This window comes from Eschscholzia californica, unplaced genomic scaffold, assembly GCF_041429995.1.
Source record: "Eschscholzia californica isolate CP2 unplaced genomic scaffold, dmEscCali1.0.p SCAF_3, whole genome shotgun sequence".
NCBI lineage: Eukaryota > Viridiplantae > Streptophyta > Magnoliopsida > Ranunculales > Papaveraceae > Eschscholzia > Eschscholzia californica.
The window spans coordinates 5,270,601-5,287,182 of NW_028238420.1; the positions used below are offsets into that span (position 1 = coordinate 5,270,601).

Below are 16,582 nucleotides of genomic sequence, written 5' to 3' on the forward strand. Positions count from 1 at the left end.
CTATTAGAAGTATAATTTAATGTTTGACATTGGTTACTTGCATTATAATTCTAGTTTGATTATGATGATATATTTAGAGTTATTCTATAAAGATGAAGTGATAGATCATATATTTGTTCATTTTATTTGTTTCTTTTGATGGTGCCACTTTAATTGTTGGGTTATTTTTCAAATAGCCCCCTAATATATTTTTAGCTTCCCGCTAACTCTCTAGTCTATAGAAAATATCCAGATGGTCCATTTTTTGTCTTTACCGTCATATGACCGTTAAAGTTTGATTTTATATTTCAAAGTTACTGTCTTTTTAATTATTTTACAACAGTTTTGTTTCCCTCTCTAAAAAAGTACTTTCTTTCTAGTAACTCTATTTTTAATAGCTCTCTCTCATCAACTAAAACTTACAGATCTCTCTCTCTCTCTCTCTCTCTCTCTCTCGAAACCATGGAGGACATTTAATTTAATTGATCAAGTTTTCCAGATCGGAGAACAGAGCCCCGATATTGTTAACAACAACAACAATCATGGATGGCAAAAGGTTCTTTATCCTAAGGGTCGAAGGAAATCACAACAACGAAAAACATCAGAATCTGACAAGTTAATATTCGTTCCAACGGTGTATATACCAACAATTTCTGAAGTAGTAATCATCTTTCCCTCTCTTCTTCCACCAATTAAAAACAACACCCAGAAAAAAAACTCAAATCCACCTAATAATCACTTCCAGTCACCCTCTATCGATCTTAGTTGTTCAAATCCAAGTACAAAATCCGAGAACTACAACACACTCGATCATATACAATAAAAAAAATCAACACGATTCAAACTTACCATGATATCTACCAATAATCCCTATAGTGGAAACAATTGAAAAGATCTCTTCTAGGAACAAGAATTGATTCAGGGAAACACTTATCTCATTTCTCGGTGCCTGGTAACCGAAATCGTTAGAAAGCGAGAGAGTGCTTGACTACTACACTGATGCTTGGTAGCGTTACCATCCTCCTCTAGTCCTTTTTCAGTATGTGCGCGTTATATGTGTGAGCAAGTACTTTTTGTGTAACAATAGCAGTAGAAGATTAAAAATTAATATCTTAACCTTCTAAAGAAAGAGAAAATTCAGGGATGAAAAAGATAAGAGAAATTTTATTCATCCCTCCATTTTGGTCCCTCCCCAGCCCTCCGCCGATGTGGCAACATTTCACTTGAGTGTGGAGCAATTGGAGAGAGAATTATGAGAAAATATACTCCAGTGATATGTCGCCACATTGACGGAGGGCTGGGATAGGAATCAAAATGGAGGGATAAATAGAGTTTTTGAGAAGGAGATGAGAGAGCGAGAGAAAAAGATAATTGATGGGAAAGAAATAAAAAGGATAAACTTTGGATAAGAAAATTTGATTTTAACGGTAACTGTAAAAAAAGAGCAATCCGAGTAGTTTTGATAAATTGAAGACTAAGCAAAAAGCTGGTCATAAATTAGGGAGTCATTTGCAAAATAACCCTTAGTTATTTAACAAACTTTTGGGTAACTACTTTATTGCATGAAAAATATTTTAATAATACCATTAAACATCATTTTATCATTAACATTTTTAAGTTAATTAGATAAACCATTTTTATGATTTCTTCCGTAACTACTAGAGTGTGCTTTTATAGGAAAATGGTTCTTCGTAATTTTTGGTGTCGTGAAAAGAAAAGAATTCAACTAAACGAGTAACTGTGTAAAAAAAATAATTATATCTACCATTCTTAGATTATATATCCACTAGAGAGTTACCCAATCTTGTAAGGAAAGGTAATCTAGTTACATGATTATACCAACAAATTATCTTACACTTCAAAAATTTTAAAAAATTGTGGCAGGTTTCATCAAGGGCTAGCTAGAGTTTTTATTGTAGTCCCCACAAAATGAAAATCCCTTCTTGAAGCTAAGGGAACATCTAGGATTAGGGAAAAGTGACATTTGGACCATAAAAAGACACATAGTACAAAATTATTTTGGAAGGATGATAGTATTGACCGACCATGCAGCCAGCAGTGTTATAATTTGACTTTAACTAGGGTTAAACTCAATTCAATAGTGATCATAGTCTTTCATGCCATATGATATCATTATCAGATCTCCTACTACTCTCCTATTAGGTACACAAGGGTTATTCTTGCTTCTACATTACATTACAACCACCTACGCCGGCAATTTGGGTTGCTTTTCTTGTTTACTTTGTTTCAATTCTAGATTTCGTTTTTCATGTTTCTAATTTATTAATATATAAGAGAGATGTTAGAATAGTTAGTCCCACATTGTAAAATTGATAAAACTTCTCTCTTATGTAACTCTTTATAAGGAACTTATGTAATAGTTAGAAAATCAATACAATTTCCCTTTTCTTACATGGTATCAAAGCTTCTAAGTTTCTTTTTTGGGTTAGTTAATAGAGTCTTCCGCTTGCCGGCGGCGGTAGTCCCATTAATGGCTACCGTCCGCCGAGCTTTTATCGATTTTTAGTTCAAGTTTAGTGTTTTTTTCTTCCTTTCCAATAAGAGTAGTTTCTTTTCTATTGTTGAGATCTAATCATTCTTCAATACTTTTCTCAATAGTATTTGAAGATGATGAAGATTAACAAGAAGATGAAAGATCCAAACAAGAGTGATTTGTTGAAGAAATCACATGATATACTCTTCAATGATCTCAAGCATTTCAAATGTCAAGTCCTCCACAACATCAAATCTATGTGTATCCATGGTCCATGAAGCTATATTTTGAGAGAAACAGGAAAACTATTAGAGAGGGGGAAAAGAATTCATGGAGTTCTTGTTAGAATAGTTATATACCCCATGTTTATCTTGAAACTATACTTATAGTTGTCCAAAATCTTGATTTCCAATATGATGCACATGAAGTGTTTGATAGAATGTATCAAAGAAATCATGCTTATTCTCAAACATGGTTTTCTTTTGATGTTTGAAAACATGTTTGCGGGTTCCTTTATGGCAAAAGAGTTAATTCTCTTAGTTGATTTGCTCATACTTCTTATATCCAAGATGAGGGCTCTCAAATGTTTGTTCCTTTAGTAATCTACTTGATTCCATTAGTTTTTCATAACATCATACGAAGATGAGATAAGAGAAAAAAATAGAAAAAAATTGAAGTGGGAAGGTTCAAGAATGGTGATTGCTAGTGGTTGAAAAAGGTTAAAATCAGAAGATCAACGATATGGAGTAATAATCATGTGTGAGAGCTATTAAAAGCAAGGAGTATATCTCCGCCCACAACCGGACAATGGGTTATAATTGTCCGCTTTCTCTTTAAATAGAGAAAATACCTGGCAATGGCGCCAACTTTTCTTCACATGGTCTTCCAATGGAGAAAAGATAAACAACACCTGGTAATGGTACCAACTTTTCTTCAGATGGAGAAAAGAAAAACAACAACAAAGAACAATAAAGAACAACAACAACAAAGAACAACAACAACAACAAAGAACAACAACATAGCAACCTCACAATGATGTCTTCATATCAATACCAAGTCAACATCTACAAATTTTAGCAAACTCATGAATTTTTCACTAGCAAAAATCATTCGTTTGAGAGAGAATGTTAGAATAGTTAGTCCCACATTGTAAAATTGATAAAACTTCTCACTTGTGTAACTCTTTATAAGGAACTTATGTAATAGCTAGGAAATCAATACAATCAATACAATTTCTCTTTTCTTACAAGAGAATAATTGATTAATCTTGAATATAATCAATTTAAAATTCAATTTTTAATGTTGAACTAGGTTTCTAACGCGTCCTACAGACGTTGTAGATCCATCTTTACTTACGCCTTCGCGAGAAACTATTGAGAGAGAGAGAGAGAGAGACGGAGATAGAGAGAGAGAATAAGCCAATGGTGGTGGTGGAAGGAGATGAAAGAAGGACTTCTTAAGATTTGAATGTCCCAGAAAAATGGTCGGTCGGCGTCTCGGCGACCCTCTGTCGGAGAAGATGGTGAGGTGGCGAGAAAAAGATATGAAGTAGATGAGAGAAGTGAAGAAATAGAGGAGATGCGGAGAGGGGACGAAAGACAGATACTTCTATGGTGGTGGTGGGAGGAAAAAAAGAAGAAGTTGATGTTTTAAGATTTGAATGTTTTCAGAAAAAGTGGTCGGTCGACAACCTTTTGTCAGAAAAGAGGTCAAATGAAGAGAGAGATAAATGAAGTGGATGGGAGAAGTGAAGAAACAAAAGAGAGGAAGAGAGATGATGTGGCTGATAGAGAAAGATATTCTCTATATTTAATATTAGGATATATTTTAGAAGATATTCTATAGTTATTTAATATTAGGAGTTTCTATATTTTAGAAGTTATTCTATAGTTATCTAATATTAGAAGTTTCCATATTTTAGAGTTTCTAAGTAATTTAGGAGTTTTCATATTTCTATATTTCTAAATATTAAATCCTAGTTGAAGTCTAAATTCTCTAATTGTAGCCTATATATATGGCTGAGTTCATAATAGTTAGGGATATGAATATGAATATGAATATTGAAGTTATTAATAAAGTTTTCTATTAGTTTTACGTTTATCTTTGGTTGACCTAGAGAAAGACTTAGGTTCTTATCAGTGTGGTGGTGGAGACACAAATGGTGGTGGTGCGTGAGATACAATGGTGGCGATGGTGGTTGAGGTTTGGTGGTGGTAAAGGTACAGTAGTAGTGGAGGTACGATAATGATGGAGGTATGGTGGTGGTGGCTTAGATACAATGGTGGAGGCTTGAGGTGTGGTGGTGATGGAGGTGTGTAATGGTGGTACAACGGTGTGGTGGAAGTTTAGTTGTGGCGGTGGTGGAGTAAAAATAAATAAAAAATGGTAATGTAAAATTCGTGCATATGTTGAAGAAAAGTTGCGCAACTTTAAAGTCAAAAGTTAAACATAACGTGAAGTAAAAAATATTCACGTTACCAAACTAACTTTTTTAATTTTCTATTTAAATTAATAAGCGAAAAAGTAACTTATTTTGGTGTTGGCAACCGTACCTAAGTAAAAATAAGTATCCTCAACAAAAAAAAGGAAAAAACAAAAAACTAACTACTATAAATAATTGTTTCGAAATTTAAAAAATAATATATAGTATAGAAGATCTTTAAGTTATTGTTAAAAGAAGGTTTCTAGTTTACTTTAGCTTTCTCTAACATTAATCCTGCATCCGCCACTAATTGATGTATGAAAGGCACAAATGTATTAGTATATATTTATCTAGTTATAGGAATTCAATCAAGAGGAAACTAACTAGAAATTAAGAGTAAATCATTTCCGGTTACCTCATTTTGCCATATAAAACGTTTTAATTAAATTTTAAAAATAGACTCGATACATGACCATCCGGTTCTCATGAATTTAACTCTTCTGGTGGGCGTCCCCGAACTTTGGGCATGAGAGATTAGTCAAAAAGTTCGTTTGAGTCTACCCAAGTACTCAAATAGCTAAAGTTGTACAACGGTTCCGTTACTGACTTTTTAGCCTCGTCCACAAACCAATCTGAAAGATTCAATTGCTAGATACCAAGCTGATCCATTCATGATTTGATTTGGTTCGTTACCGAACCAAACTATATCTGAACGATTTGGTCCGGTTGGATTACCAAAACAAGAAGTTATATACACTTCAACTAAGCCCTTCCATCGCAATCGTAAAGAGAAATGGCGAGAGTGGATCTCCTTGTCTAATACCCCTGGACGGATCTCAGCTTTTCATTGGTGCTCAGAAAACTAAGGTTTTCAAGGATATACTAGATCAGATCAAGAATAAGCTAAATAAATGGAATCACTCTTTTTTATCCCAAGCTGGTCGCACTGTGGTCATCTCGGCCATAGCTGCAGCCGTACCCCGATATCAGATGCAATGCTTTGCAATTCCAAAAGGAATTAGCAAACGCATCAAGTCCGTCCAACGGAACTTCTGGTGGGGTAAGTCAAAGGGTATATGCACCAAAGCCTGGTCATATATTTGCTTGCCGAAGAGCATGGGGGGTCTGGGCATCCATCTACCGGAACTTGACAATACTGCTTTACTCTCTAAGATGGCATGGAGACTTAAAACTAATACGGAGGCTATGTGGGCAAAACTTCTCAAAGCTAAGTACTTTCCCAACTCGGATAACCCAGGCCCAGCAAAGGCACATCACTCTTGGATCTGGAAAAATATAAGAAAACACTACAACATCATTGAAAATCTATCCACTTGGGAGGTACACTCAGGTAATGATATTAATATATGGTCTGACAACTGGATTCCTGAAATAAATGGAACGTTGATAAACAACAACAACTCCAATCTAACCAAAGTGGCTCAGCTTATCACGAATAACAATTGGAGTAATGATGCACTCAATGCCAACTTCGATTCCAATACTCAAAACCTCATCAGAGCCATCCCGGTGAACAACGAAGGTAAAGATCAACTCAAATGGAAGCTTACCAAATCGGGTAAATTCACTGTTGCATCTATGTACCATCACTTAAGCACCAATAATATCACCCAAAATCCTAGCTCTCATAACTGGAAGTTCATCTGGTCTCTCCCGACCATTCCACGTATCCAAATCTTCATATGGAAAATTTGTAACAAAGCTCTCCCGGTTAGAGAGAGAATTGGTAAATACATTGATAACAACACTAAATGCCCAAATTGCATAGACACTGAATCTATTGAGCATGCTCTATTACACTGTGCTATAGCGAAAAATATATGGTTCAAATTCAATATCATCTCAGAGAATATCACGTCCATTGAGGAGTGGATCTTCTCGTGGGAAGAAAATCCTGACCTTTGTTATACGAAAGAGAATATTCACTTTACTACTATCCTATGGATCTTATGGAAAATACGATGTGACCACTGTTTTCAACATGAAATCAATGATCTCCATCAAATTATCAAAATGATAGAAAACTTTCCGAAATATAACAAAAAACCCGAGAAAAACAACCAAAAAACCAAAGAAAAATGGCAGCCTCCGACCAATGACTTTATTAAGATTAATGTAGATGCATCGTTCTTAAATGTAACATCCAATACGGGAATCAGTTTAATTGCTCATGATGTAGAATCAAAATTTATAGTAGCGCAAGTCAAATCAGCGAGAGCGAGAAACAGTGAAGAATGTGAAGCCATGGCAATCTTATTCGGTTTAGAATGGGCGAAAGCAAAGAATCATAAATCAATAATCATTGAAAGTGACAACATCAATCTCATCAAACACCTTCACAACAAACATCATACAATTAGCTGGCAATCTCATATCCACATCAGAAGAATTCGAGAAAGTAGAAAAGAATTCGATGCGGTCCAATTCAAATACACAAGGAGAGAACTCAACTCGAATGCAGACAAATTAGCGAAATGGGCAAGGAAAAGAAACAAAAGCAAGACGTGGAAGAATGTTCCTTGTATTTTAGTTGATAAATATTGTAATAATGTTTTTATAAATTAATGCAAAGCTAGTTCAACAAAAAAAAAAAAGAAGTTATATACACTTCAATAAGAAATTTTAACTTCAAAAGTTAGATCTATTTTGTTATAGAACATTTTTTTCGCTTTTTAATTATATGATATCTTTTTTAATATGGAAATTTTTTGATGTGTCTTACGTGCTGACTTAAATATCGATTCTCCACCATCTATCATGATCATCATATATTTTTTATATATATAATATATATTGTACATCAAAATCGTGGTTTGGCCCTTGATTCGGTTATGGTTGTTGGGGTCCCTCCTTATAATAAAAGGACTCCTAGTTGGAATAGGATTTCCCTTATTCCTTGTTTGGAGAAAAAATAGAAACTTCTATTTTTCCAAGCCTAAAAAGGAATTCCTATTTCTATTGGTAAACCTCTCTATTTATCATTATAAAAGGGAATGAAAGGGAAGAGATTATTCACAACAACTTTCAGAACAAAGAGAAGTCAGAGAAAGAGAGATTTCTGAAGTGGTTCTTTCAAGAGAGATTGAAAGAGAAGAATATTGGTTTGAATAAAAGAAGATTATTAATCTTGTGAAGCAATTTAGTTTGTGGTTATCTTCTTCAACCCTTAGTAATCTAGGGTTTGTTCTAATCCTAAGGAGTAAGAGATTTTTATTTCTTTGTTTCTTTGTTCAGTTTATCCACCATAGTTTGGTGAAGAGTTGTTATTCTAGAGTGAGTCTACTTATCTTGAAGAGTTGGTTAATCCTTTATTTGTTTAGGGAAGAATTGTTATCCAAGAGTGTTTCTATACATCTTGAACAACTAGTTTATCAATCATAGGTTTGGTGAATAATTGTGTAACCCATTATTTAATTATAGTGGAAGATTTCTGGACTAGGTCATGTGGTTTTTTACCTTATATCTTGGAGGGGTTTTTTGCCACGTTAAATTATCTTGGTGTCTCTGCTTTTACATTCACATCGTTTATCTTCATATTCCTGAACAAGTTAATTAGGTTATTTTCCTAACAATGGCCAGTGTTTTGGGGAAATCAACAAAGATTCCGAGACAATAAGTTTTGGGTGGAATACAAATTTTTTTTGTTTCCTTCAAACATCACCCTTTCAATTTTTTATTTTTTCTTCTTCTCCTTTACCTCAACTAGAACTCCAGCGACTTCCACCGGATTCCGGCGGCTTCTATCATTAACACCGACGATCCTCTCTCTCTTCATCCCTTTCTGTCTCTCTTTCTCTAAATTCCGGCGAAGAGAATGGTCCCTTCGCCGGAACCTTCGTTTGGAAAACTAGACGAAGGTCGCCTGGATCTGAACTCCAGAGCCAGGCGAAACTCTTTTGGATCTGGACTTCAGATCCAGGCGAAGGTATCCTCCCTTCGTCTGGTTTTCCAGACGAAGATTCCGGCGAAGGGACCATTCCCTTCGCCGAAATTTAGAGAGAGAGAAAGGAGAGAAGAGAGGGAGGCAGAAGAGAGAGAGAGAAAGGGGGGGAGAGAGAAGATAAGTCGCCGGCCGTCGCCGGCAACATCCGGCCGACGATTTTCTGCCAGTGATTTCCGGGGTGCGTTTAGTTTGCGTTCTTTTGGTTTTGCCCCGTCTTCTCCGCAAATTTATCTGCTTTCCCAAAGCGGTGGCCTTCGGTTATTAGTCACACGAATCCATACACTGAACCAAACATTTTGACTATGATCTTTTAATATACGAGCCAATCTGAATAACCCTTGTTTTGATCACTAAACCACAATTGATTTGATTTGTTGGGATATTAAATGTACATGGCCAAGACAAAAAGCATGGGTGCTTCTACCCGCACGACTCCAACGTCCGGTTATAAGGGTGGCCTGAGATGAACCGGTCATAGTTAGTCAAAGTCAAAGTCAACTCGTTCACCCACTGACTGAGTTACCTAGTCGGTACATTTCCGATTCAGTCACAGTTTGCAGAGTACCAGAACAATAAGGAAGAAAGACAAAAGTTCCTCAAAAAGTTCTCTTCATCTAGGGCATCGCCGTTACGAACAGGAAACACTTTTCCTCCAGTTCGGGAAACCCTAAGTTCCCAATTCTTGTAGCTCAGAGAGAAACAGAGGGAGTTGAATATTATCGAAGCCCTAATTCTGCAAATCAAAGACTGTTAAGAACGGTAATTGAAATTCCAATCTATATTTCTTTCGTTTTCTATTAATTACATATTTCTCAATAGAAACTCTTGAAATTCTAGGGTTCGTATTGGTTGATTCCATCTTTCAAATTTAAAGTTTAAATCTTTGTTCTAGCTAAAGAGTTGTAGATAGAAGTTATACTTGAATTTTTCTTGTAAAATTCCATTATAATCACAATTGTTTGATCACCTCTCTAGGTATTTGTGATGTCATTGTGGTTGGTTTTGTTTGATGTACTCATAGGGAGTATCATCTGTTTTTAGGTTATAGATAGTTAAATATTAGCAATTGTGTTCTTCAGGTGGATTGTAGTAAATAGTTGCCTGTAACCTAATTTGTTGAAGGATTTAAAGTTGATGGATCATCAATCACGATCGACAAACTATGAGGACAATGTGGGGATTCCGGAGGATTTGCGTTGTAAAAGGTCAGATGGGAAACAATGGAGATGCAATGCGATGTCCATGCCAGATAAAACTGTATGCGAGAAACACTATATACAGGCAAAGAAAAGAGCGGCGAATTCTGCCTTACGTGCCAATATGAAGAAGAAGAGAAAATCATTAGGAGATAGTGATGATTACATGGATGGTAAGAATGACGATGAAGATACACCTCCGATGAGCTTAAAGAGTGGAGAATTCTCAGCATCTGTCTCTGGTAGAAAACATATGGATATGGTTCCCAAAAGTCACACGAAGTATTCTCTTGAGTCTCCTCCACTTAGGAATTCCTCCACCCGCAATCCAAAAAAACTTAATGATGACTTGGAAAGAGATATCGGAAGGTTTGATGAGAACCAGAGATCTGTACATAAGTCGCTCACTCCTTCTGCCGTGGAGTCCTCAAGGAACAAAACTCCGAGGAACTTTGAGGTCAGTCCTTTGACAATTACGGGTTTCACTTTCTTTTGAATTTCGTGTTTCTAGCTTAATTATGAAATGTTAATACAATACAGGTTAATCACTAAAATAGGACTGAGATCTACTACTTGATCAATATTGGTTTATTACCATTGGGCATAGGTCTTCCATTATCTTAGATAGCATGATAGAATGGGTGGTCATAACTTATAAACCTACAATCATGATAACCCAGTGAGTTTTAGAATAGGACATCTACTTGGTCTGAAATCTGAATCATCTTATGGATTATGGTGAATCTAAGTGCTTTCCCGACTCTTGTTTTTGAACAGGAACACTCTGATGGGAGCACAGAGTCATCTTATGGGGCTGGTGGTATAACCTGCCATCAATGCCGGAAGAATGACAGGTCCAGAGTTGTTTGGTGTATGAAATGTGACAAGAGAGGATATTGTGACTATTGCGCATCCAAATGGTAAATTTGCATTCATTCAGTTGAAGAAACTACATTCGTCTCTAAATAAAGACCTAGGGTTCCCCTCTGGTAGCAGTTTAACTTCTCTGATTACATGCTAACTCTCTTTCAGGTACCCTGATATATCACTGGATGAGATCCAGCAGGTCTGTCCTACATGTCGCGGGACATGTAATTGTAAGATGTGCTTGCGCAGCGGGAATCTGATCAAGGTATGTTGTTAATAAATTTTTATATTTGTTTGAATAGTATTTTTGCATTTTCATGCATATTGCGAGACATTTAGACTGGAAATTCCGTTAATTGTGATGTTCTTTATCAAGTTTATTTTTTCTTCCGGAATTGCAGGTTAGGATAAGGGAGATAGGTGGCCTAGATAAGTTGCAACATCTCTATTCTCTCCTATCTTCAGTTCTTCCTGTTATCAAACGGATCCACTCTGACCAAAGTTTTGAATTGGAACTGGAAACAAGGCTTTATGGTACAATTATTAATCTAATTTGCACATATAGACAGGAAAAAATTTCCTAGTGTGAAACATTGATACATGTGGTTTTCGTTTCTCTAATGTCCAGGAACCAAAGTAGATATTCCCAGGGCGAAGTTGAATGCAGATGAGCAGATGTGTTGGTACATCCCTGATTTTCTTAAAGAGCCTTTACATTAAGTATACAGTCCGAGTAGATCACTTGGTACTCTGTACCTTAGCTTGGAGTTGTTTCAGTTAAATAATAAATACGATCTGATTAATCAAAATAAAATAATAAATCTGTTTGAAGGAAAGAATCTGTTAACTAGGGATACATTATATGTAAAATTTGATCATCTGATCAGATTAGTCATAACCTGGAAGATTTATTCTTAACCTTAAGGTCGTGTTTGGGCGAGGAAGTGGAATGCGATTACTAGGAATAGCATTCCAAAACGATGTTTGGTACATATCCTGGGCAATCTGTACTTATCCTGGCAAACCGAACAGTAAAGTAATGTATTGCCATCACTAAGAAGCACATTGCTGATTGCAATTCTTGGTAATTGCGTTCCTATCGTGGCACGCCTATCATGGCCCAGCAGTTTATTCAAATACCTACACGTGTTCATTTTTGCATGTTAGAGAAAATTTATGTGTCTCTTTTCTGTTTATGCAGCAACTGCTGTAGGATACCGATTGTCGATTATCATAGACACTGTACAAATTGCACATATGATCTATGCCTTGCATGCTGTCGGGATCTACGGCAAGAATCTCTCGTTGGAGAGAGAGGAGAATCCTTGGAAATAGGGGAAAATCAAATAATGGATAAAAGTCAGGAAGGATCAAATGTGTCGAAACAGTCTAGGTCGTCCAGGAAAAGAATGAATTTGGCGGACCGCTTTCCTGATTGGAGAGCCAGCAGCGATGGTGCTATTCCATGCCCGCCAATAGAGTCTGGTGGCTGTGCTTGCCCATCATTAGCCCTAAGGCGCATCTTCAAAATGAATTGGGTCGCGAAACTGGTGAAAAATGTTGAAGAAATGGTTAGCGGTTGTAAAGTATATGAAGATAGTTATCCTTCATCTGATTCTAAGATGTGTCAATTTGCTAACCGAGAAGAGGGCAATGATAATTTCCTTTATTGCCCAGTATCTGAAGATATTAAATTTGAAGGGATTGGCCCTTTTCAGAAGCATTGGGTTAGGGGGGAGCCTGTCATTGTTAAGCAGGTATACAATAGTGATTCAAGTTCAAGCTGGGACCCAGTGAATGTATGGAAAGGAATTCGGGAGACCACCGATGAGAAAACGAAAGATGAGAACAGAATTGTGAAGGCTATTGATTGCTTAAACTGTTCTGAGGTATTTCCACGGGAAACTATTACTTGGGGAATCCTTTGTTTTTGCTATACATATTTGTTCCTCTTTTTTCTGTTTGCTTTTTTCCATTCTTCTTCTTAAGAATTATCCTTCTAGTGTGATGTTCTTGGGAATCAAGGAACATATCTCACTTTTGTTTTTATCGATATCTAAAAGTTTCATCTAACTGCTGCTTTTCATGGCGACAGGTTGAAATTCAACTTGGTCAATTCATCAAAGGATATTCCGAGGGACGAATCCATGAAAATGGTTGGCCTGAAATGTTGAAGTTGAAGGATTGGCCGTCTCCTAGTGCCTCAGAAGAGTTTTTGTTATACCAGAGATCTGAGTTTATCAGCAAACTTCCATTCCTTGAGTATATACATTCCAAGTGGGGACTCCTAAATGTTGCTGCAAAGCTACCTCATTACTCCTTACAAAATGATGTAGGACCCAGAATTTTCATATCTTATGGTATACATGAGGAACTCGGTAGAGGTGATTCCTTGACCAACCTCCACACCAACATGCGAGATATGGTAGGTATATTGGTTTCTTTCGTTTTGACACGCAGGTCCTTATTTAACACGTAGTCACTAGTCTACATCTTACTAGCATAACTCTTGAATTTCCCTTTTAATTAAAGTTTCTTCTAATACTACAAATGATAGAGTATCTTTAATACTTTGTTACTTTGAACAGTCCTATTTCATACACAATGATATTGACCATCTCTCTAGGACCCAACAAGCTTCCATTTAGAAACTATATAATCAGATTATACCCAGGAGATTACAAAATGCTGGTACATAAATATGTTCAAGAATTCCCTAAGCTGAAGTTCGAATCTTTCTTGAACTTCTGTAGGTATACTTGTTGATGCATACATGTGAAGTGAAACTGAAAGGTTGGCAGAGGGCGAAGATTGATAAGATACAAAAAACTTCAAGAGAATCTGAGTCAACAGAACCATTACTGGATGGAGAGGCACATTCGGATGAGATCAGCAAGTTACCTGATTCTTCACCTCATGAACATGGAACAGAAAATTTTGGTAGTTTAAGGTTGAGCACAAGTAAAGATGAGATAATGGAGGACCAAATTCTTGGTGAAACAGAAATTGCTACTGGTGAAGAAAGGAAGGGAGCTGATTCTAAACACTTGGACAGAGATGGTGGAGATGCTGTATCGGAAATTGCCCCTGCGGGAGCCGTTTGGGATGTCTTCCGTCGCCAGGATATTCCGAAGCTCATTGAGTATTTGAAAGTTCACAGGGAAGAGTTTAATCAGTCTTCTAGTCTCCCTACTGCTCCTGTAAGTACATTTCCTTCTCCTATAAATCTGTTTTCCTATTGATTAACCATGCCTATTAATGTTTTCAACTAATATTTGGATTTCAGGTCATGAACCCTCTTTACGATCTAGCAGTGTTCTTAAATAGAGATCATAAAAGAAAGTTGAAGGAGGAGTTTGGTAAGAGCAAAAACTTTTTAGATTTTAAGTTTGAATACTTGAAGTTGGTTATTGCGATGGCCGATGGTAGGAAAACAACATCCTTATTGTTGTTTATTACGTACCATATGCGTTTACGGGTTTTCTGCAATGTTTATGGACGAGAACGAACCAGAAGTTATTTAATTTTTGACACATCAAAATAAATTACGATTCTATTAATGTTATAGGAATAGAGCCATGGACTTTCGAACAATGCTTGGGAGAGGCTGTTTTCATCCCTGCTGGATGCCCATTCCAAGTGCGGAATCTTCAGGTAAGCCATTATGGGTTTGACTACTGTTTTTGTTAGTATGTCTTTGGCTAGATAGGCTATATTTGCAAAACTGGTCAGAAGATCACCTCTAAATAGTCCGACATACTGTATTTTAATTTTACTTCCAGTTTTCTGCCTTACCTATTTATCAGAATCGTTCTTGGTTCTTTATTAGCAAACGTTTTACTGATAATATGTCGCTTGGATTGGAAACATTCAGTCTACAGTTCAATTAGCCCTTGATTTTCTTTCTCCTGAGAGTTTGGAGGAATCTATAAGATTAGCTGAAGAAATCCGCTGCCTTCCATATGACCATGAAGCAAAACATCAGATGCTAGAGGTTTGAGGCATAAATTTCTCTTTTTGCTGGTCTAAACTATGTCCATTTTGTCAGCAGTCACTGAGTTTCCTACTGGTTTTTCTATTATGCAGCTGGGAAAGATGTCACTTTATGCAGCTAGTACAGCCATTAGAGAAGTACAGAAGCTAGCGCTAGATCCCAAGTAAGTAAACTCTTCCACTGATCCCCAATTACTTATGTATGGGGTTCTATCCTGATCTCCACATGAGTCGCTCTTCTGAAAGCCATGTTTGACATGGGTGAATGAAATGTGATTACTAGGAATCGTATTCCAAAATAGTGTTAGGTACGTGGGTGTGCATTACGAATTCCATTGTCAACGGAATAAGATTCTTTCTGAGAGAGGAGATTCCAAATCCAAGTGGTGGGTGGTATGTGATTGCCCCGGAATCGTCCATAAGATTTAATCTACATACAAATCATCTCTATTCAAATCCTATTTCTGAACAAATTATATAGTTAACGTGTTGTGATTACGAGGAACTACATTAGAGGATTGTTATTTTTGGACATCACATTCCTTTCCCGCACGCCAAACACAGTCAGATAGTTTATGTTTGAGGGAAAATGGTAATAAGTGATGGCTCGCCTCGCTGTCTAACTCAGAGCCTTGTCCATTCGGATATTGCCGGCCTATATTGTGTTGCCTACCATAAAAAATACACAAAAATTGAAAATAGTTACTCCTTTTTCTATTTTTCGCTGAACACCATTGAAAATGTATTAACTCTTTGTTTCATGTTTTATTTATTATCAGGGCTGGGCTTGGATTTGAGGATCCTAATTTAACTTGCCTAGTTTCAGAGAATTTGGGGAAGATGATTAGACAAAGGCAGATCACATGTGTCTGAAGTTGTATATTCTTTTTTTTTTTTGTGATTTAAAACCTAAACTTATGGCACAGTTCATGTATCTTATGTTTTATTATATTGTTCTTTTCGAGATCCAGAGAAAAAGAGTCTGCGTTTGCACACCACCGCCACTGCAGCAACACCATTAATACGGCCACCGCCACCACTTTCTTTTTACATATTTAGCTTTAAATTTTGAACCTTTCTGGTAATAGAGAATATTGTCATTTTAAATCTGAAAAATGCTTTCATCAAAACAACTTCAATAATAATAATTTTGTATGCATTTTCATAAGTGCCCTATGTATAGAAGTATGATTGCCCTATAAATGTAATGACCCTAATTTCATAATAACCTTAATAAAATAATGCCAGTATAAGCATAAAACAACCCAAAGAAAAACACAAAATGACCCAACCCTTTATTATAAACAATCCTAACGTAAATATCTGTGGGAAGGTCTCTAAAATATAATTTAATATAGTTGATCTTAACTTGCTTTAATTAATAAGATAAACCCATCTACTATTGAACTAATTTGGCCTTTGCTATAGAAATGGCATTACTTTAGACAAATGCTAAATGAAGCTGCATAATTGTTTCATAAAGCTATTTGCTAGACACAACCATATATTTTTTATTAAATTGCTAAACAACACCAGAGATCGATTTATTGGTTTTATCTAGCAAATAATTTTTTGAATCTTAGATTGCTAAATACAACTATGTTAACTTCCCAAAATTATTTAATAGACACAATTTTTTCCTTTATTAAATTATTAAACAAAAATAA

General features: G+C 36.1%; 1 protein-coding gene across 2 annotated transcripts; it reads left to right on the top strand.

The window, feature by feature from the left end:
* The first annotated feature begins 9,204 nt into the window (after window positions 1-9,204).
* On the top strand, window positions 9,205-16,074 carry LOC147547915 (JmjC domain protein JMJ24). Of its 2 annotated transcripts, none has more exons than XM_086671794.1 (14): window positions 9,205-9,618; window positions 9,939-10,512; window positions 10,833-10,975; window positions 11,088-11,187; window positions 11,324-11,456; window positions 11,551-11,605; window positions 12,124-12,811; window positions 13,018-13,347; window positions 13,676-14,122; window positions 14,209-14,281; window positions 14,491-14,576; window positions 14,797-14,916; window positions 15,009-15,079; window positions 15,695-16,074. In XM_086671794.1, exons 2-14 carry the CDS (start codon window positions 9,994-9,996, stop codon window positions 15,786-15,788), a joined length of 2,859 nt encoding a protein of 952 aa, XP_086527920.1. In that variant the 5' UTR covers window positions 9,205-9,618; window positions 9,939-9,993; the 3' UTR covers window positions 15,789-16,074. The 2 variants fall into 2 exon arrangements, with proteins under 2 accessions (XP_086527920.1, XP_086527921.1); XM_086671795.1 differs by having other exon boundaries at window positions 9,272-9,618; window positions 9,982-10,512.
* Window positions 16,075-16,582: the final 508 nt, after the last annotated feature.